Raw genomic sequence first — 27576 nt, 5'->3', positions numbered from 1 at the left:
GAGCTCCTACAATGAGCTGGATACAGTGCTGAGGGCTTCACATAGTCTACCAAATGTTCCTAACAACCATCAAAGGGCGGCCTCCAGCTCCATTTTACAGTTGAGGAAAATGAAGCTCGGCGAGGTTATGTATTTTGTTAGCTGGCTCATGGCAGCAAAAGAACTCTGGGTTTAGACTCTCAGGTCGGCTTCACTCCAAACCCCGGTTTTGCACAAACAGGAGTAGATCTAAGATTTGCATCTAAAACAGGCCGAGTCTTAAATCTGCAGCGATAATGGGCCAATTATTTATATTATGAGGTCAGAAGTGGTGCTTCTGACCTCATAGGTTAGGCAGTCCAGGTGGCCGCCTAACCTCCTGCCTCAAACTGCAGAATCACCCAGAAACAGAAAGAAAGCATGGACGAGGTATACAAACCAGGCCCAAAGTCATTCAGACTCCCTGCTTTGTAGAGAAGGCTCCTGGTAAAGCCAGGCTGCCACCTACTGAACTCCGTCCTGAACCTCCGTGGGTGAGCCAGCAGATTTCTCCTCGCAGGGGTGGGAGGTGGGGGTTCACAGGTGCTTTGTAAGAAGTCAGCAGTGGTTTCCTTTCTCAGGCTGCCCTTTAGGCTATTACTCTGTTTCTGGGTAGGACCTGGCTAAGTTCCTTTCTACCTATTTGCACATTTACCCCAAACAGTCTCATTTTAACTTAACATTTTAATCTACTGCAATTTTAAACAGGAGCTGGTCTTCATGCTGACCTTGAGAAAGTCCAATCTTTTGATGGTGACAGTTAATTACTAGATCTGTTTTTCCCAACCTGAACACCTTATTCTTGTTGAGTTGACTCAGAGCTCTGGGGTTTCTAAAGCGATTGAGGGAAGTGCTAATTAAAGAATCCACATTTAATGTTTTCAATGATCCACCACCTATTTGATATTAACCACATCCTTTCACTGGACTGAGTTATAACTAATCCAATCTTCAACTGGGGCAGCAAGATGTGATGAGCCAGCAAGAAAGATGAAGCTACAGTCTAATTTTGAATTGGTCACTAACTTGCTAGGAGACCCTCATTTTCTTCCCAGGGAAGTAGGAAGGATAATCCCTGGGGATGCTTCCTGAGGACCAAACCTGATGAAAGATAGTGAAAGCATCACATTTGTGAAATATCAAAGGGAACGTTTATGATTTAAGTGAAAGAACATGGCACACCGTGATTTCCCTTTTTTTTGTTGTTCCTTTTAGAATATAAGCCACCTGTAACATACTTCTGGCCTTTAGAAAGTGCTTACAGAGTGTGAAACATCATTTGCCTTCCATCAGTGGAGGCCTCCCATTAGATGCCTGGACTGAGAAGACTTTTCTTGTATAGATCACCACATGAATGGGCTTAAGCCCATATCTGCTGCCAAAAGAGGATCATCCCAGGGAAATAGCAGGATTTGGTTGGACATTTTGAAGACATCTTCAGAGAACTGGTAGCCTCTTTCCCCGTGTGACTTTTGCGGTTTTTGGAAAGCCATGAAATTCTCTGTCCCTTGAAAAAAAGAGTCTTGCAAAGCTGGTTTTTACATGCTCATTGAGAGACCGGCAAATTGCTCGCACTGTTCTTCCAGCCATGCAGATGACCACAAATCCAGGAGGTTCTCACTCTAGAGAGTTTTGCTGTGTGCAGGAAGCTGGTATGTATCCATAATCAGAAATAGTCTGTTTGAGGCACTTTTGTAAAACACAGTCACACAGGTATTGGTCATAAAGCCAAACTGTCACCTGAAATATTGCCTCCAGTTTAGAAGTGATCAGATGGTCACAGGCTTGTAATCTCTATTACAGTGTTCCATGAGAAAAGACCCCTTTAAGGCATAAATGCCGTTCTAGTGATCGTCCTGGGTCCCAGAGGTGGCTTGTTCATCCTGTAGAGACTTTACATTTATCTGTTGGTGTCAATGTACAAGCCCACCATATTTCATACCTACGAGTCTGTTTCTTTTAGTTGAAGTGGTCTTGCCAGACCCATTGAAAGCAATCAAAGCAGAACTGTAATCCAAGACCCTGAGAAGAGCGGGGGATTTAGACCAGTGCCCAGGAGCTGACAGCGGCAGATGCCTCATCCACTCACCACTGAAACCAACACTGGATGGATGATCCACCTCCTTGTATAGATTCTTAATGGCAGCATTGGTGGAGCGGGTGGTGGTGGAAAGGGTCACTCAGAAAACCCAGGTTTGACTATGATTCCTCCTAAGAAATCAGTGAAAATGAAATACAGAACAGGCCTCTGTCCTGTCCAGTCTTATGGGTCCAAGTCAGAGCCTTGAATGGCCTTCCATGGTGAGAAATATTGGAGGTACAGTTCTTTCTGGTCAATTTGTATGAGTTTTGTAAAATTCCCAGAGGCATACTTTGTTAGTAACTCCAAATGACATGAGAAGAAGCTTCATCCTGCTGGGCTCAGGTACAGAACATACTGGGGTAAACACATGATGTCACCTTGGAGGTATGGGGCAGGGTGCCAGCATAAGACACCAGCAGTGGGAGCTCAGCTGAACATTAAGATCCTAAAACCTTCTCGCTCCACTCTACAGATCTTGCAAACCACATCGCAGGGAATAAACTGTTCCTCCTGACATTCTTCAAGACCATGGAAGCTGATAGGTAGTCCTAGGGCCGAGATGTCCAAATTACCAGAAAATGTCATTCTTGGTACCCATGTGTACTCATTTGCACAAGGCTAAACGAGCAAGACACAAATAACTTTGGGGAAAGACAGATCTGTGTTTAGCTAGAAAATACACATTTCTACTGGTTGATCTCTTTTTAACCCTTTGCATTCTTGGAAGCATGAAGAAATCCTACCCAGAAAGTGCTCAGAACTTCCTGAAAATACAATCATCTGCTGAAAATAAGATTTATAAAATGTGAAGGACTGGCTTCATGAACACAGGGAAGAGGAGTGGCCTACGTGGCAGATAAACAGTAGATTGCCAACACAGAACTAAATTCATATTTTTCTACATCAGAATCTCCCAAATCCACCACTAGTTAAAATGCTCTCGTTTTCGTAAAATTAAACCTTAGATCTGGAAACATAGTATCAGTTGGCACGTGATCTTCAAATTTAGGTCCTAAAGGGCTTATTGTTGTCTTTGGCACAGAATCAACACCTAAGCACAAACACCCAGTAAACAGAACCATGCAAATCTGACCAACCCCACAAAAGTCAAAAAGATAAGTCTAAATATACAAAGTGACACTTCACCCTTCATGGGGCTAAATACCTCAGGCATGTACTTTCGAGACTCCAAGGAATGCTTGGGCAAAATGGGCCTGCGCCCTGAAAAACCATTTAGAGTTTGGATTTTCATTCAGTGTTAGTAGAGATTTTTACAAAGATACAGATGCATATATGGGTACCTGTATACATGTAACTCTTTTTCCATACAGGTAAATATCTTCAGTTTTAATCTAAGGTAAACTAGAGGTGACTTTGAAAAAAAAAATATATATATAACTAAAAAACTCAATTCTAGCCATTTCTAATTTCATCCTCTGTTAATCTCTGCAACATATTTAGATGAACACGTTCAGAAAGAGGATGGTTCAGCTTGGTCTATTTTTGATACAAGCAGAGTAAACTATGTCATTGTGTCACCTACTATGAAATCTCAGCTTCAATGACGTGGGCGCTTAATCATCTGTCCTTTCCCCCAACAGGCCTGACTGGGAGGTGGGAAGTCTTTCTGTTGACTAATCAGAATGCCTACACTCCCCCCTCCCCCAACCACCCAGGGGAGGGGAGGTGGCGGGAACAGACACAGAGGGCTGTGCATACCAAAGTCAGATTCTGAATTGAAAACTGCCACCAAGACACAAGAGCAGAGAGAGAAAGAGAAAAAAGGGAAAATAGAACGATGCAGCCAAACGGATAGCAGGGACCAAAGGACCGTACCTTGGCAACAGCTTTGCCATCGGAGTTGTTGTTGGAATCTTTAACACCACTGAATGAATCTCTTCTCTGTGGGCATGGTTTCTTTTTGCGTGGTCTGCCTTTAAGGTTTGGCGCTGAAAACAAAAGAAGAACAATTGATGTACGTTTTCATTTGCATGGGTTTCCTTATTAAAGACCAGGAATGTTGACAGCGCGGTGCCCTCTTGCCCTCCACACCGCTCAGAGGCGTACCCACGTGTGGAGCGTACCCAGCCCTCACGTACGCTCCTCTCTCCGCAGGGCCCGTCTCAGTGGGCTGTACGGTTCTGTACACGCTCCCCAAAGCCAATCTATTACACGTTAACGTGTCTAATTAGTATAAATAAACTGAAGCTCTCGGCTCTCAAGGACAGTAAGAAGGAAAATGCACTTCCCTATTGTTAGAAAAGAAACATGCTGAGCTGAAGGACAACCCTGGGCCAGGCTCGGAGATTAATTCTTTGTTTTTGCTTTGTATCTCGTTTTCCGAAACCTAGGTGATCTGCAAGCCCCCTGTGGTATCATAGTAATGTAGCGTTTGTAACTTCCCTCCTCAAAACTGGAGACATGAGCATTTTCTTAGATTATGAGAGATAAGTGGATAAATAAGTGGATAAGTGGATCGGATAATGAGTGGATCGGATACAAATAAGTAGAGAGAGAGCTACATGAAGAGCGTTCATGGTAACAATCAGAAAGGTACTCTTACATGTATTGACGAGCAGTATTGCGCCCAGCATGTTCCAAATCCCACAAATCGGGCAGATACCTTCAGATCAGCACGCTCCCCTTTCCTTTTCAATATAGTGTTTACAAAGATCTTGAGGGTCATTTAAAATAACTTGCAAAGATCACACTGGGGTTAGCCTGATTCCGTGGAGATTATACTTTCTTAAAGCCACAGACAAGACGCGACTCAAAGCTCTGCTTCATCCTTCATGTCGAGCTTGAATCCCCTTTAAGATCCATACAGAAAGCAGCAAGAAGGGGGCTGCAGCTGTTTACCTCCTCTCCGACTGTCCTGTCCGGCATCGGCATCGGCTTTCACACTGAGCCTCATCAGTCACCCAAGCCGAGCAAAACTAAAACAAACCACTAACCGAGCAGCCCTTGAACAATTCCAAACGAGTGAATTATCCCCTGGAGCAGTTTTTTCCAGCCCTTTCGACGTACCCACACTTTCCTTGATTGCTTTCAGTTAAGATTACGCCAGCGCCAAATCTGAACAACTCGGAGCGCTTTGAATTGTCGCTAGCCTTCCTTACATCAGCCCCTGAACCGGGGGGTTAAGACCTTTGGTATTGTGTACCCCTCTTCCCAACAGGACGAGTCCCCCTCAGTTGACTTTCCACTGTGGCTAACAGCTCTGCTGTTGGGGACGCTCAGCAAAGCCGGGCTGCCTTTGCAGTCCGGCCAAAGTTTACCAAGTGGCTGTGGGGCTCAGGCTCCCCCTTCCCAGCCCCGGGGTCCCCTCGGTTCCCCTCGGTTCCCCCCAGACGAGTGTGCACAGGTGCGGCCCCCAGAGCCAGCCTGGAGTGATCACAGGTAAACAGACCCACAGCCCGAAAATCAAGCAAAGAGAAAGTAGCGATTACCCATTCCAGTCGACGAACATCTGCCCGAGGATGTCTGTGCTCATGAAAGCCACAGCATGTGACTGCCGCCGGCCCTGGAGCCTGGAGTCGGTGGATGTCAGCTTCCCTCCCCACGCGCCCGCCCGGCCGCGACCGCCACTGCCACTGCCACTGCCACTGCGACTGCGACTGCGACTGCGAGCCGCCGGCCGGCCGCTCTGCTTACAACTCCCCTCCCCCGGCAGCTCCATTACTCATGTAAACACACGGCGGTGACTAGCACGGAGTGTGTGGGATGAGCTCTGAGGACCTCGCCGACTTGCCAGACTGGCAGGGAGGCTCTGCTCTCCCCCTCCCTGCACGGGGCTGGTGATTTCATCGGCCGGTCGGTCCCTGGCTCCTGACCTCCCGCTCCCCTGTCACAGCCCGATGCCACCTTCCATGAACCGGCCGGGCCCCAGCCCCGAGCCAAGGCGCAGACTATTTTGGTTTGAAGACTCAGTGTAGCACAGAAGTGTTTCCACAACTGCCCCAAGTGCTAAGACTTTAATGACCCAGAGGGAAGGATGTACTTTCATGTCCCTTATCAAAATAATAGCCGAGCAGAGAGCTGACAGAGAGGAACAGAACTTGGGGTTGGTCTGAGACATTTCAGGAAAAGAAACAAAACAGTATCGCCTCTGTTCTCAGACTTGTTAACTATGATCTCTCCTTCCTCACATTTTGGCAAAAAAAAAAAAAAAAACAAACAAACAAAAAAAACCCACTTAAAGCTAAAAGCATTTATTTCCAGAAAGCTTTCAAATCCCAAAGGCCTTTTAGATAGAACTTGTACTGAACAGGCTGTTTTAAATACAGGCAAAGGTTCCGGGAACCGACAATAGGTCATCCTCAATTCGGGTCTATTTTCTCCATTCTTTGAGCTGTTTTCAGAACCCAGAGAAGCACATGCCCTTCCCCAGCAGATTCTCAGAATTGTAAATTTAGAACAGGCTAGCACCTAATATTCTGGTCACACAAACTTAAACTCTAAATGGGATCTGATCAGGAGAAAAAAAGCCCTTTGTTCCTGATGAGGCACGTGGCTGACATTTCAGGTAGGCTAGGCAAATCCCACCAATCCTCAAGCCTCAAGCTCCAACACCTCTCTTCTGGTTTCCCCTCGGCCCTCCTTCTCTGACTTTCTCTTCTGGAGAGTATCACTGTATTCTTGGTACTTTAGCTGTGGTTTATGGGTTATTATTATCCTCAGCCGGAGAGTCCTTAAGGGCAGAACCATGTGAGATGCATCTGTCACCTGCCCGGCACACACCCAGGAGATGGCATTACATAATATAAATCTGTGGAATGAATAAGTGACTAATGGAAATAAAGATGCCCACGTGTACCTTCTTCAAGTCTTCAAGATCCAAACCCACCAACTTGGCCCTTTGTGTACCTGTCACACCAGGCACCTGTAAAACTGTACTCACTTTTACTATTTACACTTGAGCTCTGGGAACATAACCCAGTGACTTGAAAGTTTCCTCTGGGAATTGAGACAGAAAAGCCAAAGGCCCTTGGTTCCTGATGACTCTTAAGCCTCTGTGTCTGGCATCTCAGAAGGGCTGTGATCTTGTCCCTAGTGCACCAGTGCCCTGAAGACCAGATGTTCTACGTCCCAGGGAGAATGGAGCATGCAGGACTGGGTGGGAGGCCCGTGATACAATTTGAAACCTTTTGGAACCATAAGACCCCAGGTGAAGCTTTGGGATTGAGGGGCTGGTATTTTGGGGGAGGGAGGAGTAAAAATTCTGATTCCCAGGCTACTTTTTTTTCCCCTTACAGTCAAGAGAACAAATCATTTGCTAGGCAGGCGAGTGAATACAAATGCTTTATGGTGTGGTGGTGGTCAGGAGTGTGGGAAGCCAGCAGTACACTTGCTGATAGCACAACTGGCTCTAGTCAGTTCCACTCCAAAAAAAAAAAAAAAAAAAAAGTGTGAAGCACTAAGCATAAATGCACGGTTACTTTTACATGTGTATGTAATCCACAGCCCAGCCCGGGCCTGGCTCATTCACGGACTTCAGTCAATGCTCTTTACACGAATGTTTTCAATATTACACACAAATAATAATGATAGCTGGTATTTACGGAGCACTTTCTCTGTGCCAGTCAGCACTTTGCATACAATAACTCATTTAAAACTCACAGCAAACCAACAGGAAGGTGAGATTATTATCCCCATTTTCCAGACCAGGAAACTGAGACAGAGATGAAATTACTTTGTCACAGGTCATGCAACTGGTTACTGGGAGCAGAAGGATTCCAACCCAGGCAGCTGGACTGTATCCAGAGTCCTTGTTTTAAGTAACTTTAACAGACAGACACAGGCACTCATTCTGCCTCATAATGAGATATTTATATGATTAACTTGGGCTGGCAGTCACCAGGGAGCTTTCCCTAAATGAAAACACTCAAATACCACAGAGTACAAGGGTGCTAGAGCCATCTCGGGCCGCAACAGCATCCTACAGACTTGACACGGAGCCGGGTCCCCGTCAACCTGACTCAGCAGTAGGTGAAAGGTTTCCACTAAAGCCACACAGTTCTAATAAAACTTGGAGCACCGTGCACATTACCCCTTTGCAGTGGGCCACTGATTCTTTGGCCTCAACAGTGGAACATCTCTGTGGTTTTTAAAAAATCTTTCCTTTCCAACTACCCATCTGTTCCTCTTACTCAGGGTCATGAAATTAACGAGTATGCACCTTTGTGAAGTCACTGCTATTTCTATAGGCGTTAATCCCGGGAGAATCAGCCACCGCCAGTGCTCCAGGCTACTTTGACATCTGACCCATGGGTTTTGTTTTTTCCTTTCCTTAATTCCGTCAAATATTAATAAAATATAGGCCCCCCCCCTTTTTTTGACAGCATAGCAAAACAAGGCTTTTTTGTTTGTTTTCTTAAAGTGTCTAGAAGCTCAGAGTTTCCAGGCATTCATTTATATATTCACTTCACTATGGGTTCTGACAAGTTATGTGTCAGGGCAGTGCAGGTGTGGGAAACTTTCAGCTCAACCCCAACTCTTGAAATAATAATAATAAAACAAAGGAAATGTAACCAGTTACTGGCAAAGTAAATTGCTTTTGGCTTAAACGTTCCTGTTTTTTTTCTACTGTGTTCTTCCTGTCATGACCGTCTCTCTTTTTTTATAACATTTATGCTCTTGGAAATACCACGAAGATAAACTGCTATAAAAGCTGGATTGACTCATCAGTTAACAACTCTTTCTTCTCATTTTGCAGAGAGGATTCTGTTGCCAAAGCAGCTCCATATTCTCTCGAGAAATTCTTTGTGAGCTTCCACTTAGAGATAGGACTAGCTCGTTGGTGCGGACTGCAATTAGGGGGATGGAAAACCAGGCATCATTTTCCTAAGAGTTTGACCCCCAGGGTCAATATCTAGAGGAAGTTGGCAGAGCGTTAACTCACTTGATTTGCAAGTTGTGCTACAGCCCTTGTGGGGCGTGTGTGTGTGTGTGTGTGTGTGTGTGTGTGTGTGTGTGTGTGTTTTAAGCACTAAACACAAGCCAGAAAACTAAACTCCTCTGACTGATGTATTAGGGACTGACAAACATGGTTCCATGTATAGTACACATTGCTGATAATACTTTGCATTTCTGTAATGCCTTTCCTCTGAGGATCTTAATTCTCTGGTATATTTTCTTTATAGACAATAATCTTAAAATACTCTGGCAAGTTTCAGCACGGAGTATTACTCTTGCTGGAAAAAAAAAATACCCTAATTTAGTTATCATTTACTGTGTTCTATTTTCAATGTTTCCCTTTTGACTATTTAGAAACTTCCTCTTTCACTACAACAAAAATAGGATGAGTGTTTTTAAAGTTATTAATGTATGAGTAAAAGATTTAGAAACCAAGCATGGCAGAAGGCTTGATCAAAGCCACTCCTGAAATTTATGGGTGTAATAAAAGAAAGGCATTTCACAGATAATCTCTTACAGAATTTCAGTTTTCAAATACTTGGGGAAAAAAAGAAAAGAAAAACAGAAGCTCTCAGCCCTCATTCTGGCTTTAACTTAAAGCCAAGGTTTTTATGTTAAAAATTCATAGATGATTCCCTGAAAGGTTTCTTCCCAGTCCGCACTATGCTCCGCACTCACTGCTGCACACCTGAGAGCGTGGGGCCTGGACGGCCGCTGTGCTGCTCAGAGTCTGTTAAGGGTCCAGTCTTTCTGCGAATTCGCAAAGCATTCACGACAGCATCGATTTAACAATTTTCAAGTTTACTTTGATTTTGTTTTGCCATAAACAATCTTCTACACCCAACAGGAATGTTTGGGAAGCAACCCCGTCGGCGGAGACACGAGCACCTGGGGCCACTGAGGAGCCTGCCTCCATCTGTGGGACGTTCCGACGTAAGCGATGACTTGGAAGCAAGACGCCAGGTAAGACAAAAACACAAACAACCCCCGCTGCAAGAGTGCTCTCATGTTCCACAATTGTTCTGCCAGTTGCCTTCGCAAGGGTCCTTTTCTTTCTCAAATAAAGAGAACAGTTGGGAGGGGTGAACCGAGGCAGGAGGAGCCACAGGCCCTCCCTCTCGGGTGCCCCCGGAGGGCCTAGCGCACTGCCACCCTGGAGGTCGAGCCGCCCTCCGCGTCCACGTTTGCCTCGGCCCAAGCCCTGCCCTGGCCTGGCCTGGTCTGGACCACAAGCCCGGTCCCCTTCACCTCCTGTGAAGGCTGAGCAGTTGTGTTGTTAGAAAGAGGGTGGGGGGGGCGGGGGGGGGGGGGCTGAAAATGAAGCGGGCCTTACGTGGGGCCCAGCCACTTTGGCTCTTGGTCAGAATCACTGGGATCCCCACGAGTCACTAATGAGAGTGGAATGTCCCAGTGTGTTTGTCGTACCTGGACTGCTTGGGCAGCTTACGTCCAAACAGCCGTGGACTTCATTGACTGCTCAACAAACCATGTAAGTAAACACTCTTGTAATCCCTTCCAAAACATGCCCAGTCTTACTCACGCTTTGTTTCATACTTGTGAATGCTGGAGCGATTGTTAATGCCCCCGATCAAAGTTTTAGTAATTTCATTGGCATGTGATTTGCATAGCTATTTCCTGATCCGCCTTCTCTCTGCCCCGGAGGTCTTCATTTCTCAGAAACACTTAAAAACACAGATTATTTGACTTCTCCCCTCCCCCCACCCTATAAATGGAACTCGATTTGCTAGCTCATCTGTATTGCTAATTGGTTTGAAAGCATGTGACTCCACGCGTTCTTGCCATTAAAACACAGGCAAACCTCTTTCCCTCAGGTTTTCCCAGCAGTGACAGGCAGATTTCTATCTTTATTTCCCCTCTGTGTCTTGAAGAGGGAGAGAAATTTAAATGACCAAATGTTATCTATATATTATTCTGAAACAATGTAGTGAATTCCAAAGGAATGCAGAAATGTTCTAGAAGTGTATCATAGGCTTGTCTACAAGGGCCCTGGCAAAGAAGGTGATTAGAGACACATTTTTCACTACAACTTGCAGGATGGTGGGGGGGGGGGTGCGCATCGAGGTGTAGAGTGAGGAGAGGTTCTGGGTTTTCAGGAGACTGAGTGTCTCAGGAGAGAATTTTGGAAATAGGGCAGGAGATTGAAATCCATGCCCAACCTCCAAACTCTCAGCTTCCCTTTGGTTTGGTCTGGCTACTCACAGTAGCCGCCAGGGGGTCCGTTCTCAGAAAAGGCCTGTTAAGGGGACATAGGTGGCGGTCCGCAGTTGTTTCGAAAATGCTTATTTGTTTTTGAGGTGACAAGGTCTCCATATGTACCATGGCATCAGGAGCCGATGGATGACTCTTGCCTTAAAAGCCCAAATTTTACAATTGTGTCAAGAAACATCAGGGCAGGGTGGACACCTGAGGGCTTAGCTTGGCACACAGAGTACAGGTGGCAGTGCGGTCTAGGTGCTAATGCTGCACACAAAGTGTCTGATTTCTTTCCCCAGCCACAAGGTCTCGTCGTCACAAAGTCACAAGCCCAGCAAAATCAAAAACGGTCTCTAACAATGCCACGGGGGCTCACACTCCTACTTTCGCATCTACTCGTCTGCTCATTTCTCCTGCTGTTCTTCCCCCTGGATGTTGGGTACCCAGGGTCCATTTCCAGGCCCTGGGTCTCAGGCTCTTAATGGAGAAGATCGTGTGGGATCTTGAGGAAAAACTGCCTGAAAGCTATCAACTATTAGATGAAGTGCATCGTTTCAGTGTTTACTGTGTACTTTTAAAGATATTGAAATAACTTATGTTTCCATTTCTTGAAAACTATTCACTAAATACAGTTTTAGTCTTTGTTGGTATGCTTGTCTATAGTAAGAATAGAATGTTCATTTAAGGTACTTGTTTTTTTTTTTTTTTTTTAACAATTAGGCTATTTTAAGGATCTAGTCTGAAAATGCTTTCTGAGGACATTTGGATTTCTCTAATTTATGGAGTTTATAAAGATGGGACCTCTTAAACACAGAGAATTTTTGTCTCTCTTTTTTCTTTTTGTTACAATCAATAAACCCGCTCATTCTAGTCCATGATTGATATGTTCCATAGTGTTATATTGAACATGACAGCACAGAAGTGAAAGTTACATTTTTGTGCTGAATAGCCTTGCAAGGAGCAGCAAATATCAGAACAGTTTTTAAACTCATATAAACAGAACATTCTTGTTCAGACATTTCTCCAGGTTTGGAAATAAGATATTCCATTTTCAACATGGAGGATAATTGATTTGCTACATCTCTAAAGAAAACATTCCCTACTTGGAAATAAGTAAAAGAGACATTTGTGTGTGTGTGTGTGTGTGTGTGTGTTAACATGGAGGTATTTAACTTCTTACAGACTTTGGACTAACACGTTATGAGAGACGGTTCAGTTTTTCAAACACATACACATACGAAAAAGTAAAAGGTCATCAAGGAATAAGCTTCCAATCCCCCTTTTTTTTTAAGAGATCCCAAAAGGAGTTTGTACCTGAAGGGGATTTTTCACTTTCTTTTGCTTTTCTACCTTTCAGAAAGAATAATTTAAGGAGCCGGGCAGTCTCTTACCTAAAAGAAAAAGGATGACTGTTCTCGTTTGTCTGAAGCTCTTAGACATTTCTTTTGCTCAGGTAAAGCCCTCCCAGCCCTCGTTCCTTCTATGAGCTATGAGTGCCATCTCTGGGCTTCATTTGTTTGTGGCTACACACAGCCGCAGTACTGGCGAATGATTTCAGAAACTCGACTGTGACACCGTGGAAGTCCCTACCTGGTGGAGAATTGTGTGTACGTTGAAGCGGAGTGAAGTGAGGGTCCAGATTGAGAAGAGCAAGAGTCTGGGTTGTGTGTGGAGGGGCAGGGCAAGCTACAGCGCTCGGCTAGTGCAACTGAGTGTGTGCCACATTGTGGAGAAACATGGACAGATAACCATCAGATGAACAAAGAGAACACACACACACACAAGAGGTTAGAACTTCCTCCCATTTTTTTTCAGTGTAAGATAAAACATTTCTCTAACTGTTCAGAGCTGCTCTAACACGGTCCCTACTAGCCACGTGGGGCTATTGAGCCCTTGAAATACTTCTAAGTACAAAGCTAAGATGTGCCATAAGCATAAAACACACACTGGATTTCCAGAAGGAAATATAAAATGTAAACTATCTGATTAATAACACTTTATATTGATTACATATTGAAATGATATTTTGAATATACTGGATTAAGACACAGTATTATTATTATTATTTTAGATTTTTATTTATTTATTCATGAGAGACAGAGAGAGAGGCAGAGACACAGGCAGAGGGAGAAGCAGGCTCCATGCAGGGAGCCCGATGTGGGACTCGATCCCGGGGTCTCCAGGATCAGGCTCTGGGCCGAAGGCAACGCTAAACCGCTGAGCCACCCGGGCTGCCCAGTAAGACACATTATTAAGATCAATTCTACCTGTTTCTTTTTAACTTCTAAAATGTGGTTACTAGAAAATGTTAAGTTACATGTGGCTTTCTTTATCTTTCTCTTGGAGGATGCTGGTTTAGTCAACAATTCAAGGTTATGGTTACAGATATGTCCTCAAAACGTGTTAAAAAGTAGACAGAACACGATTAACATCTGAAGCTAGAATCATGGGCAAAAGTGATGATTCAAAGTCTCATTGAAATTTAAGATTTCCATTTATTGTTATACACAAGGATAGTCATGCATCGATGTTAGTATCTGAGAATTTTGCCAAAGCTGAGGTGTTTCCTTTGCAAAATTCAAATCTGGTAATCATTGACTCCAGGTTACTCAACGGCCCGATGAAGATATTATTTCATTAACTTCCTTAACTAAGATGTCAAAGCAAATGTTCAGCCTTGACAGGACACTTGGGGGGAAGAGGGGAAGAGACAGAGAAAAAGAGAGGCTGTCTAATTATTAATTTTACTAACTATTCTCTCCAGTTACAACGTGGGTTGGGTATAATGTAAGCCATTTGCAAACTGAGTAAGAGAAAACAGACCTTGAGTGATTTGGGCTGGTTGGAAGGTAGAAGCTTCTTAACCACAAATTGTTGGATAAATTCATGGTCTGCCTGAGTTTACCTTTTTGGCGATTTGACTTGCAAGTAGGTAGAGAGATCAGATTGAGTGGGTCCTAAAGGCACCCAAGGGCATGGCCTTCCTGGCTTTGCCACGGTGCTTCAAGTCCCATGGTTTTATACAAAGGAAAGTGAGCTGATTCCCTAAAGACAAAGCACTCCAATGAGCCCCGAAAAGTTGATAGAACAAAAAGGTTTGAACTCAAGGGGGCATAGGAGGAGACACATTCTTTCCCCATTCATTCTTAGCACCAAAAGCCATTGGGGTGTCACTTTAAGAAGACAGCAGCTGCTCAGTGGCCACCTGGCCCAATGTCCCAGCCTCCCAAATAACTGGTCACAGTAGCTGAAATCAAAGCCTCTTCCTTCCACCCCCTCACCTTTTGATTCCCATGGCAGCAACAACAGGGAAACAGAACTAGAGGTTAACAGCTCTCCAAATACAACAGCCAATCAAAGGGCCACACATCCTCCTAGATTCTTTTATGGAGACCCTCCCTGGCCCTTCCTATTAGGGTTCCCATTGTAAAAATAAAAGAAGAGCAATGGTAGCAATGGAAATAAGCTTAGGAAATATTTTCTTTTCTTAGAAGGCAGAAGTTGCTATAGCATCGAAGGCAGTAACATGCAGAGAGATTAAGAGCAAATCCCTACAACGCCAACAAATTGTGCAGGGAATGTTACACATTGTACTTCGCAGTACTTATAACATTTTTAAAATGAAATTATTTGGCAGGTTCCACCTATAACTAGGCAAGCAGTCTGCACACCTCTGGGATGTTTCTGCTATCTAACTTTACCAGTATTTGTCTTTGTCCTCCAAACATTTTTTATAGCACATGGTATGCATATTTCAGCATCCAACATTATTAACTCATGACCAACTGACAGTTGATGGTTATCTAACACATGGGGTCTCCAAAAAGGGATCCTTATTTGGGCAAAAGCTTTTGTCTGCACCAGCCTGTCTATATTTCCCCTCAGAAGAACTTTATTTGGATTATTATTCGCTGTGAGTTGAAACTTGGGAGGCCGCATGTGTGGCAATTGGAAGGCGGGGAAAGAAATCCTTAGCAAGTTAAAACACTTAGCTGATATTAAAGCCATTTCTAGCTTTGTTAGCTTGAAAGTCAACTCTCGGTTGCCCTCTCGTGGTGAGTCTCTGTGATGGGATGGGAAGACCATAAAAAACCCAGAAACTAGGAGTTTAATCAAATACAGGTAAGCACTTCATTCTTGACAGACACAGTCACAAATCACAACCTTATGTTGTCGTATGTGTTTTAAAATTTACATTTAGCAGCCCTCCCATGCAGAGTAGGATGGAGGGGGAGGGACTGCTATGGCAGGGGGGCTTGTAAGATGGAAACGAGAACTTTGTCTTTCTGGCATATGATGACTTCACTATGTTTACTACCATAACTATTATATATATGCAGCAAATTGATTTTTATGAGATTTAGAAACTTCAAAAAACTCATGCCCACATTTTAAAAGTTCCTTCCTAACCAAAAATAGACTGATGTTCCAACTGGTTTGGAATTATAGGAACCAAGGAAAGAAGTCTGAATAATTTCCTAATATGGAAGAAAATCATTTTTTAAAAAAATAAGGAGCAGTTTATTTGTTTTTGACAATAGGCAACATATGGAAACTTGCCATTTATAGAGCTAAGTGTAGGTGCACAATTTCATTCATAGCCTCTAAAAATAAAATTTTACAGAAATCTGAACTGCCAATGTAATAATTGGTTACTCCATTTGGTATTTAATTTTAATTTTTAAAAACATCATTTAAAATTTCTGCTGTACGCCTTTCGACAATTTCCTGCCCGACAGGCCCATCCCCAAAAAGCAAACAGACCTGGTATTAAAACAGACTGAGCAGCTTAAGAAAAAGCTGGGGGCAAAGTACATGAGCACATAAACTATTTTTTGTCATATTACCAGCAAATGTACCATTTCCTTCTTTATGTGCCTTTCCTTTCAGATAAAGGCCGCTCCTCCATTCTGCTTTCACAAACATGCTCTGTATTTTTAATATGAGTTTATTATGAGTTTAATACGAGTTTAGGGGCAGATTAATCTCAGCTTGGCTTTTCTACTCACACGTGGAAGTTCAGTTTTGCAACAACAGTTGTTTGGTTTTGTCTTTGAATTAGTAAAGTTCTTAAAGTAATTTTACTAGAAAATTAAACAGCTGTGAGTTCTTTAGCAAACATGATGATTCTTGTTCTCTGCACTATTGTGCAAGCTGAAATACCCTTTCTTTCATGTCTTTCTATTCCAAATGAATTCCCTAGTTAGCCTTGTTTAGCTTTAAACAACAACCAAAAAAATAATAAAGAAGGGAGTGGGATTTGCCGACCTTGGAGACTCATGAGAATTTAAGCGTGGGGCGTTCATACAAGGTGCACACTCCAAAGAGCTTTTGTTTCATGCCTATTACAGAATGGAAAATTATATTCTGCCCTGATATAAAGCTAATCCTGATCTCCAACGAGGCTGCCTGCAAACACACTTCTGTGGAGCAAGGCACTTTGTGCCTATTTTGCAGATGAGAAAACTGAAACACGATAAATGGTAAGGAGGCGAGAAACGAAGACATTCATAGAGGCTGGAATTAAATTTAGAATTTGACTCCTAGCCCAGGACTCTAACCACGTGAGGGCTCTGACTCTTTGGAATCAACAGAAGAGCAATTTTAAAACATTCTTTTGACATTATTAACCACAGCCTCGGGGCTCGGGGAAGTGGGGGTGGGGGGCGGGGCCTAGAAACAATGCAGAGCTGCTAGGTGACAGCCTCTTGCAACAGCACTGACAAAATGGGTTACTTGATCCATAGGGCCATATATTCTAGCAATGTTCAGAGGCTTAATGATTCCCTTTATATCTTAGAAAAGAAAAAAAGAAAAAAAAATCAAAACCTAGATCCAAGGGCTGGGGATCTCCTCGAATACAGAGCCAGAGAATCATTACAAGACATGCAGTACAGAGAGCGCCTCTTGGCTTTTCAAACGACTTCACTGCTAGGAGTTGGTGAATCCACAGGTGTCGTGACGGTAGGATTCTTCCTCTGAGTAACTTATAAAATGCTTTAACTCCAGACTTTAAGAAGATCCTTAGCTACCACTAGTCCAAACTCTTATTTTACACACCAGAAAAGGGAGGCCCAGAGAGTGTGCGATTTCGCCCGCAGTCACCCAGCTAGTGGCAGAGCCGCGGGAGACACTGGTGCCTGTGGGCCGCACGGGATCAGCAGCAGCAGCAGCGCCTTGGCAGCAGATGGTGTTTCAATGGGCCCTGAATACCTCCTCTTGGGTCTCTGTGGGGTGAGCTCTCTCATCCCAAGACCACATTACTAAAACACACTTTCCAAGGAACTGCAATTAATAAAGTCAAATGGGAGCTGACAAGGACATTCCCACTGTGTCCAAATGCCAAAACATACAACTGAGAAAGCTCACTTGGAGCGCACGGCCTGTGGGTCCTCCTGGCGAAACTTCTGTGCACCACATAGAAAGTGTGCTCAGACCCAAACGGGAGGGACTAGGAGGCGTGCACGCGGGACGCCACGGGGCAGTCCTCCAGCACTGGCATCAGCGCCTGCCACCTGCTTGCTGTCGCTGGGCTGTGCTGAGAAACGAAGGGGCCCTCCTCGGATGAGGGGCGGCCTTGGGCACTCAGGACCTGGGCGCCGGGGGAATGGACCACAGCAGACCCTGCTTTGGACTGGCCTTGTTCTCATCCAACAATAACGGATGCTTTGGGGGGCACAAGCACCGCTCATGGCTTTACCCCCACAGGCCCATGCTCACAAGCTTCCCTCTGATAATACCCTTCCTTTTTCACCTTTATCCCTCCTGTCCCAACTCTTACTTTTCCTCCTAGGCTGACACTGGCCACCACACCCCCTTCAAAAAGCTCCCTCATTCCCCTCATCTCCAGCTGGAGGGGGAACTCTGTAGCTTCTCTAGCATGCATGCCTCTATCCTAGCTCCTATCTTCCCACTTTGAAATTGGACGTGTCCCCCTCACCAGACTCTGTCTTGTGCTCAACAGAGTAAGGTGCTCCATAAATGTTTACTGAACCAGTGACTCTCTCCTACCATATTTTGAAAGTACTGCCTGGGAAGGGTCTAACAAATGTTTATTAAACTGCCCCAACCGCTGATCCCACCGGAGGAAATAAACACCTCTGAAGAGGGCAAGGGGGCTAGGTTGTCCTTGGTGGCTCACCTTCCTGCCTGTAGCACTTTCTGTTGGCCAAAATTACAATTAGTGAAGAGAAAGAGTGTATCCCCACATGTTAATTCCCACTATGAAACTGTGAGGCCTGACTACTGCCAATCACTTTAAATGCTTAACAGAAATCTGCCCTGTCTGTGAATCTATAAATCTGACCTGGTTTGCCAAGACCCTCCAACCTGCAGAGACGCTGGCTCTCCTGGAGAACCCTAAACAGGGAAAAAGTCAGTGACACCTAAGAGAAATTAAGTTCCCTGGGGAAGATAAGATGGCAGGCTGCCTAGTGAGAATTACTTCTTAAGGGTCCCCATCCCTGTGCAGCTGCCTAAAAAAAATGTGCCTACAGACTAAAGTCTCAGCAGATCTATAATGTAGAGATTAAATTTAAATTCCAATAAAGATTTTTAACAAAGGGATCGATAAGATAGGAGATTGATCTTCAGTTAAAAGTTCCCAGTAATGGGATAGTCTAAAAATTTCATAAATAATGCTTTTATCTTGATTGCAAAATAATCCCCTGCCACAAAAACAAGGCGAATCAAGGTAGGAAATTGTTCAGCGGGAATTAAAATGTCACACTTTACACAGAATAAACCATTGCAATCACCAGGAAAACACACATTGCAAATGTGTTAACACAAAATTACATACATCACTTAATTATATAAGCGCATAGCTCCGAGTAACCCATTAGCTAAACATGTCGGGCTGCAGTTGAATATATACATGCAATATTTTTAGCACAGAGGGGATGTAACTATGTCAGGCCTGGCACCATAAAGCCCGAGATGGCAAGTGCTATTAAACTGAGATGCAATCATGTTGAAAAGGAAACATGAACAAACAGCAGACAATTGAGAAGAAAATACAGTGAGCTTGTGTTCTACTACATGTGCTTCCAAAACCTTATATAACTATTCATTGTCTATTTCATCTGGCTTGCATCCCGGGTTTGTTCTATGCTATACTAATTTTATAATAATAAACTGCTACACCAGTTTTATGAAATCACGCACTCAGAGAGGTTGCAGATGACATTACATCTGATTATCTTCACCAGCAAAGGACACTGTTCTGAAATTAAACACAGTCTCATGCAAAATCATCCACTTTGTTTAAAATGTCCCCTAGAGTTCGCTTCTGAAAAAGCCATAAAGCATCTCCCCTTTCATCTCCAAAACACTGGTGAAGGTGGTAAAACTGCTGCTGGATCTCCAAGTCTCACAAGGAAGTCAAGAGGGTGCAGACTTTGAAAACAGAGCTGTTCATTTACTTCACAGACCAGGCAACCGGTATGATCCCAGGCAAGTCATCATTTCTCTCTCTGGGGGTGGGTTTGCCCATGTATCAAAACGGGATTGTATCTCTCTCTTGAAAGATTATGAATGGTGGAGAAAGACTACGAAAGAGATGAAATGAGACAACATGCCTGGCACATTATTTGGTACCCAGAAGACACTAATAAATGGTAGATGCCATTATTATTGCTATTACAGGCATGGACACGAGGGAATAGTACAACACTTTAAACATTTCAAGAGGCCAGTGGTTCTCTGGTGGGAGAGGTATTGACACTCTGGAACTACCTGAGCCTTCGACACAGAGATAATCACCTCATAGAACCCAGGAAGAAAGAATAAGTAGAATGAAAGCTCGAGGATCATTTGACACAAGCACCTGGTATACCTCCTTGGAGGCTAACTGTCGTCTACTCTGGCAGAGCCTTTCAACATAGAGGCAATAAGTAGGTTGTTAAAGGGGAGAACATGTCTTGGTAATAATTGATTATAAGTTTTAGACCACTTTAAATCTCCAAACAAAAAGCAAAGAAAGAAAATTGCCACACAGTAAAGTGTTACCTAAATAGGATTTAAAAAACACATTAAAATGAAAAGAAAAAAGCAGACAATGTTAAGTATCTTCATTCTCTAGAATTGTTGAATATTCCTGAGGCCCCCAGGATCATTGGAATCCCCTCTACCTTGGAATCACCGCACAGAGAACTATGCACATGGTAGGAGCTCAATAAATAGACAATCAATTGAATGGAATTGCATATGGTAGGCCAAGGAGAAAAGCAACCTAGTGTCCACAGATGTCCCAGTATAGGCAAATCTATGAGAAGGCTGAAACCCAGAAAAAGTACAAGGCTTTCCTCTGGGTTTTTATAAGAACATTTCTACGAATCAAATCTCACTTTAACAAGGCCATTAGGTGGCAAAAGAGAAGAGGAAACTCCATCTATATGGAAGTCATGGAAGGTCACTTAGGAGGAAAAAAAGGAGTCATTTAAGAAACATTTTAAATGCCTTGTTTTGTTTTGTTTCTCACATCCACTATTTGTTGACTCATAAATATTTGTTGCATTGCCATCACATGCCTGACCCTGTGCTAGTCCAGTTGGGGATAAAACAGAGAAAATAACACAGTTCCTGACTTAACGAGTTCACATTTTCATGGAATTGAATAAGTATACCCCTCAGCAGGAGTATTTTCTCATCTATAGCATTAGGGGTTTATTAGACAAGACTGATACACAGACCAAATCTGCCTGGTGCCATAGGTTATTTAGCTTGTACAGGGTTTTTTTGTTTTGTTTTGTTTTTTGTTTTTTGTTTATCACTGTCATTAATCTAAAACCTGAGATTTTCACATAAAAATCAGTGTGTCTGGCTTTTAAAGAGTTGAGAGCTCTGACAACACTGAGCTCATGTTCCTGCAATACAGCAGAAGACTGGAGCTAAAAGCAACTGCTCCTTTAGACAGAGCCTGGGTAACCCACAGCTTCCTGATTTCTTACAGGCCTCACCTGCCCTTCTCCTTCTGAGCTCCCTGCTGACACCTCTGAGTACCTGAGTTTGTGACCTCTGATCTGGAAGCTCACTTAGATTTTCAAATAAAGTATGATCGTGAGAGCCAGCCAATGGTATAAATCAGTAATCTGCAGAAAAGAGGCAGTTCCCTGATAACCCATGTTCTATATCTAGTGGTCTCAGTCCAAAGGTTACAAGATCCTAAAGTAGGTTACCAGAGGAGGTGCTATCATCCTTCTTCTTAGGGGCTTTCCAAAACTTCATTATCTCCACATGGATTTGGGATTGTGTAGAAAGCAGTCCTGCCTAAAGGCAGAAAAGCATATCAAGCTTCATTTTTTTTAAAAAACATATTCCCCCTTTGCATGTGTCCAAGATGAATAGGACATTTCAGTGGGTCTCCAAGGATGCCAGACCAGATCTCATTACTCTGAAAGATGCATGGCCTGATTCCTGGGGGATCTACTTTGAAATCCAGTCATCTCAGCTGCAACTCAAACTGTATTCACTCTTCATTCATTTTTAGACCCTTTGCGCTCCAAAAATGCTTCTTGATGGTTGCTAGGCAACTATTGTTGAATACATGCAAGAGGCATTAATTGTGTGAACACTTTCAAAAACAGGGGGAAAACTGTTTAAAACTGAGGACACTGCCATACCTAAAATAAAACATTTCCTCCTTAGGTAGCTGTCCTGGCTTCTGTATGTCAGGGGGTAAGATGATTCACCATAAATTTCTCCCCTACTGACTCTGAATCTCCCATCATCCCTCCACAACCCCTCACTCAAAGATGTAAATCGCCTCCTCTTCAAATCTCACTCCCAGGATAACTGGGACTTATCTTATTAAATATTCTCTGCTTTCCTGTTGTGTGGTTCCTCACTGACCACATTTTTCCTGACATGTGTATTTCATACTTGCATATCCTCGGGGCAGGATAACTTGTGTCTCGTCACTTATTACATCTAGCTTTAGAACCCACTAAACTTATCATATAGCGATCGTCTCTTTCTCTGACCCAAATGGAAACAGCAAGAACTCTTCTATTTTCCACATCAAAGACTATGCTTTCCGCTGATGCCAAATGCTCTGTGCTTCTTACCAGTAAATGCAGACTTCATTTTATAGTGTATTTTCCCTGCACTTTTTTTTTTGACATTCCAATGTCATGATCAAGCTACAAAGACATAGTCTTCCATAAATTGAGTCAAACGTCTAAACTAAACAAAGGTAGAACTAACTTGTGGCAATGTGATCTCTCCCTTTTTGTTGAATATTAAGTGAAGAAAAAGAATTTTCCATCAGAGTCCTAAGGGCCAACTAGGCTAATTACATACTCTTTCCACTATATGGTTCACATGGGTAACTTAGTTTCATCATCTGCAAAATGGAGAAAATGATTCAGGGCTCAGAATAATGCCTGGCACATAGTAAATGGCATATAAGCAGCACTGGCAGCAATACTACTACTACTACTATTATTATTATCATTTCTGGGCCTTCGATTGTTCTTCCTACCATTTCTTGGCCATATAGTCTCATCTTGGTTAATTCCAATCAAGGATTACATCTTCCCTATGAAATAATGTTTTAAAATATTTATTTATTTATTTGAGAGAGAGCAGGCATGCTCACACATGCTTGAGTAAGTGGGGGGAGGAGTAGTGAAGGAAGGATAAGGGATAAGCAGACTCCCTGGTGAGCCTGGAGCCTGAGGAGGGGCTCAACAGAAGTTGTTATCAGAGATAAAATTGTATTAAATAACAAATATGATACTACACTTTCAGGTTGACTTTTGGAAATCCACAGAGATAAAGAGAGGGCATGGAGCACCTGGAATGGACAGAAGTCTTCATGGCACGTGCAAGCGTAGAATGCTTATGGGGGTAGGAAGAGGATGAAAAGAGACACAAGAACATCATGGCTCTGGAAGATTCTGGAGAGATCAATCCTAGGCCTCTCTGTGTCCCTACTGCCACCTCAAACTATCCCACAAGTAGAGAGCAGAGGCTAGCAGATCCCCCTCGACTTGGAGGTGAGTTGTGGTACACACTGTCGATCTCTAGCAAGTGTTCCATGCTCTGCACTGTGCTAAGAGCTTTAGGTGTAGTACTTCACTTAATCCTCATATGATATCCCCTGGAGGTGGGTAATATCACCAACACCAGTTTAAAGATGGGGAAACTGAAGCTTAGAGAGGTGAAGGAGTTGCGCGGGAGCACAAGGGTAGTATGTAGTGGTGAGTGGAGACTGAGACCTGGACCCATGTGGCATAAGAGTTGGGCTTCTTGGCGTGCTCCTGCCTCTGCACAGCAGCCGGCTCAAAGATCTATTGGGGGGGCGGGGGTAAACTCTGTTCCCTCAGACGGGAGGTCCAGGGGGAGAAGCTGCTAAGTGCTTGCAGTGACAACTGGCACGCACTTAACACACGCTTGCTCACTCAGGACTGTACGCTGGTGCTTTGGTGCTTATGTAACTGCTTCAAACTAAGAAAGAAGCAAGCCCGAGCTCGTTCATGTCTCTCCCTGTCCCACACGTTATTAAAGGAAACTCCTCTCATTCCTAGCTAAGGTAAATAGAATACCACAGCTAAGAATTGTTTTCACCAAATATTTTTTGAGCACCAATTAGCCTCGTGAGGGTCACCAAAGAAACGTGAAACCCATTTCTTGCTTTCTAGGCAAGCGGAACTGAGTTGGTCTGTTGGGAGTCAGAAGTGGCATAAGCCTTCCACATTCACTGGCCACCTAGGATACGGGAGGCTACTTCCTGGGGACACAGGGTTTTCCCAAGACTTCCCTTGGCCTTGCTCTCACAAAGCTGAAGCTCCAGGAAAGGGGATGGGTAGGTGCTGTCCACAAGCAAGAGTAGAAGCGCTGGGAACAGGGCGGGGTGCTCAAGTCCTGGGAGCACCTGGCAAGACCTCTTTGAGTAAGTGATGTTTAAGCTAAGGCCAGCAGGACTGGGGAAGTTTGCCAGTTTGAGGGGTGAAATGACAATGAGAATATCTTTTCCAGAAAAGACATATACGAAGACAGAGACATAGTCAACGGAGAGGACAGCAAGTTGAAGAACCCGAGAAAGTCCCAGACTGCTGGCAGTATAGACCACCACTGGGGGTGGGGTAGGGGGAGGGGTGCGAGGGGATGCTGTCCTCTGACCAGACACCACCAGACAAATGCATCACTGTGGTGAAGACTTTCTATGCTGCGGGCTTTAGCGACACACAGAGGGATTCAAGGAGGTGAGTGTAGGACTTGTGGCAGGATGGCCCAATGGCTAGGCAGGCAGGATTAGGAGAGACGGAGGGAGGAAGAGGGGACACACACACCCTGTTTTTTTTCCCCTGCTCTTTCATTCCATATCAGGAACACAGGGGAAGACCAACCTGGCCGCTCGCCCTGCCCAGAGCCTTCCTGCCCCAGCACCCTGTCTCCGTGACAGGGCTCTACATTTGTACATGTCATGCTGGGTGATAAAGGACTCACAATGACTCCTTTCATTCCCCACCAGCCCCTGTTCGGCTCCTTCTGCAGGTTGAGGGTGACTGCTGTAATATGTGATTCTTAATTTATTCATTTTCAGCTAGCAAATAATTTTTTAATTAGCCTGCTCTTTATTAAGGACATGGAGCCAGTTATTAACTAGGTGCATCTTTCGGTCTTTAAAAAAAGTGGATAAGGCGTAATCAATCTGTGATGTTTAGGGGTTTAATTGGTATTAGTCAACATCTTTAGAGCAAATCTCGTCAAGTTCCATTTTTAAGCCCTGACTCAACTGACAATCCCACAAGGCAGCAGGGAAGAGTGGGATTAATATATTAGTCACTTGTAAAACTTGCCAGTCCCTCAATTACCTTAGTTCCAGTAAAATATTCAAGGGAATAATCAAAATTTAAAAAAAGAATAAATATCTTCCCCTCTCCTACTAAATCTGAGAAGAAGGATTCACTTAGCACTTAAATGCTATTTAAATACTTAAAGACAATACTTAAATACTAAGTGTCTGTTTAATTCAGGGGTGCCCCCACTAGCATGAGAGCGCCTCTGAGGTCAGCTCTATGTTGTGTTCTTTATATGGTACTAGCTCTGTATCCTCACACGGGGCAACAGGCAATCACGGAGTTGACCATCAAAGCATGTTTGCTGGACACAGGAGTAAATGAACAAACTGTTCACACTGCAAGTATGTAATGTGGGAAAGTGGGGATCAAAACAACCACATGTGCTCCCAGAGAGACAGAGAAGGCCTTCAAATCACCCCATTTGGCAGACCTGCCCTGGCCAGTTGTTCTGTATGGTTCTGTTTCTGACAACAAGGATTGGGTATAATTACTCAGCATGAGACTGACTTCGCTTATGGAAAAGCCATTTAGGCTCTGAAAGGAGTGAGAAGGAGGGAAAGGAGTGTCATCATCACCTTCTTGGAAAGCCAGACCTTTAGCAGCCACTTAGTTATTCCTTTGTAATCCTTCCTGAGGCACATGTCAGAATTTGCGCGACCAAGGTCTTTGGTGTGTCTTTGCCACGTACAAACACCTCTTGAGCATCCACTTAATGAGAGTCATTAGAGACTATAGTTATCAAAATTTTTTAGAAGTCCTTCCAATTTGCCAAAGTTAAAAATGCAAATGTACTTTTCCTTTGCTGCAGTCCCAGTGGCCCCGGGTCAGCCTACTTGGAATGATCTGCTTGATGATACACAGGAAACTTGAAGGACTTCTGCTAATATAGGCACCGCAATTTGGTCACGAGTTACACCTACGCTTCTCAACTCACAGTGACTTGATCAAGCTGATTTGTATTTAACAGGTTTTTCCAATGACACCTCTCTTGTCCTATCTAGCAGCTGTTGCAGAAGTACACGAACAATCGATCATCCAGCTAATTTCAAGGCAATAGATGCCGATTGTGGATACAGTAGCAAGACCACAAGTGCAAATGCCCACTCTTGCTACAGGGAAATGTATAACAAGGAAAGGCAGACAGACAAATCCATGTCACCTTTCCCCAAAGCCATTGGAAATGACCCAAAGTCTTCCCCACTCCAAACTCTCTTTTAAGACACCCATGTATGTCTGCTCAAAATAATGTCACTAAATTCTTTTTCTAAAAAGATTTTATTTATATATTTATTTGAGAGAGAGAGTGAGAGAGCACAAGCACTGGGAGTGGCAGAGAGAGAAGCAGATTCCCTGCCAAGCAGGGAGCCCTCTGCGACACCCCCCCCCCCCATTCTATCTCGGGACCCCGGGATCATGACCTGAGCCGAAGGCAGCCACTTAACCAACTGAGCCACCCAGGCGGCCCTGTCACTAAATTCTATGTCCAAGATCAAGAGGTTCCTTTACTGTGAGCTTCGTTCCAGCAAAAAAGAAGGCACAAATGAATCACGAAGATGTATGATAAAAAACTGTGTGGAAAACACTGTGATAGATGACACATCTCATTAAATATAATTTTATGTGATCGGTTACTGTATTGCCCTGTTTAATTGATTTATATACACTTTAGGAAGCTTTTTACTATTCAGAATGTAATTATATACTTTATAATTGGGTACATAGTTGATTAATTGCAATGTTGATGGTCATTTCTATTAAAAGCTGGATATCAGGCCCACGGTCAGAAATCTACTCTCCCCATCTTTAAAACATTGCTTCTACAAATAATGTTCTATGAAAATAAATTATATTTAACCTACAAGACTTTTGCTTCCAGCTCTGTTTCTAGTAGGGCATTTATATACAGCCATCAAGAGGATCTTTTCTTGGGATAATTGTCTACTTCTAAGTATCTGTGGTATAGGGTCATTCTCAGTACTTTGTAAGTTCTTTCCAAACAATTTCAGGACAAGAAAAGAACATTGATACAGATGATCATTTGTATTTAGTGGGAACTCAAGTCAATATCTACCCATGAAAACTTTTCTAGATTTTCTTCAATTCAATGGTTTGGTAGCTTTTGTACCCTTTAGAAGAACAATGAGAGGTTAATCTCTCTTCTAAAAGAAAAAAAATCAGAAAACATAATTTTGTCAAATCTCCTTCAAAGGAATTTCTTTTCTAGCTTCTTATCTGTTCAAAGCTGCTTAAGATATGGTAGTCAATATCAATCAGGAAACATTTGACCCAAAGAGATAAAGTCCGGAGGTATGATCGTTTGATGAATGGTCTACCCTTATCAGCTCATAATTGCTATTATAAACTCAACAGAAAGGTTCCCTTCCACTCTCCTTTCTGAAATAAGCCTCAAAGAAAAAGCAGTGGTGGTGTCACTACTAAACCTCACGCACTAAGCTCTGCAGTAGCCACTGGCTGCCAAAGCCAGCAGGTGTTATGTTAGTCAAAATTAAGAGTCTCTGAAGGTCTACACTTTATAGC

The 27576-nt window shown here is 43.5% G+C and overlaps 1 protein-coding gene and 3 long non-coding RNA genes across 16 annotated transcripts in view; 2 read left to right on the top strand and 2 right to left on the bottom strand.

Moving 5' to 3' along the window:
• Positions 1–27576, bottom strand: part of ARID5B (AT-rich interaction domain 5B) — a 178514-nt gene that overhangs the window by 39967 nt on the left and 110971 nt on the right. Inside the window, exons 1-2 of one of the 3 annotated variants that reach the window (XM_072823217.1) lie at positions 5551–6069; positions 3938–4050 (exon numbers count right to left, since the gene is read on the bottom strand). In XM_072823217.1, the coding sequence (XP_072679318.1) occupies positions 3938–4050; positions 5551–5554 (117 nt within the window). In that variant the 5' untranslated portion in view covers positions 5555–6069. Of the gene's footprint in view, positions 1–3937; positions 4051–4960; positions 5077–5550; positions 6070–27576 lie in introns of those variants that run through there. The other 2 variants (XM_072823216.1, XM_072823215.1) reach the window with 2 other exon arrangements.
• LOC140631891 (uncharacterized) lies at positions 310–26774 on the top strand. Of its 10 annotated transcripts, none has more exons than XR_012029422.1 (11): positions 310–512; positions 1234–1670; positions 9864–9979; positions 12588–12683; positions 16582–16713; positions 17031–17194; positions 19512–19684; positions 22982–23229; positions 23875–24125; positions 24212–24438; positions 25847–26774. It is a non-coding gene; the product is annotated as an uncharacterized lncRNA (long non-coding RNA). The 10 variants fall into 10 exon arrangements; XR_012029419.1 differs by lacking the exon at positions 23875–24125 and adding an exon at positions 12789–13017 and having other exon boundaries at positions 25847–26769; XR_012029420.1 differs by lacking the exon at positions 23875–24125 and having other exon boundaries at positions 312–512; positions 19572–19684; positions 25847–26759.
• Positions 9801–10829, bottom strand: LOC140631893 (uncharacterized). Of its 2 annotated transcripts, none has more exons than XR_012029427.1 (2): positions 10442–10829; positions 9801–10067 (listed from the first exon to the last, which is right to left on the bottom strand). It is a non-coding gene; the product is annotated as an uncharacterized lncRNA (long non-coding RNA). The 2 variants fall into 2 exon arrangements; XR_012029428.1 differs by having other exon boundaries at positions 10557–10829.
• LOC140631895 (uncharacterized) lies at positions 10316–11880 on the top strand. Its single transcript, XR_012029433.1, has 2 exons — positions 10316–11035; positions 11530–11880. It is a non-coding gene; the product is annotated as an uncharacterized lncRNA (long non-coding RNA).

This window comes from Canis lupus, chromosome 4 (assembly GCF_048164855.1).
Source record: "Canis lupus baileyi chromosome 4, mCanLup2.hap1, whole genome shotgun sequence".
In the NCBI taxonomy this organism is placed as follows: domain Eukaryota; kingdom Metazoa; phylum Chordata; class Mammalia; order Carnivora; family Canidae; genus Canis; species Canis lupus.
Note: the sequence above shows the minus strand (reverse complement) of the source record. Positions and strands in the feature narration are given on the sequence as shown.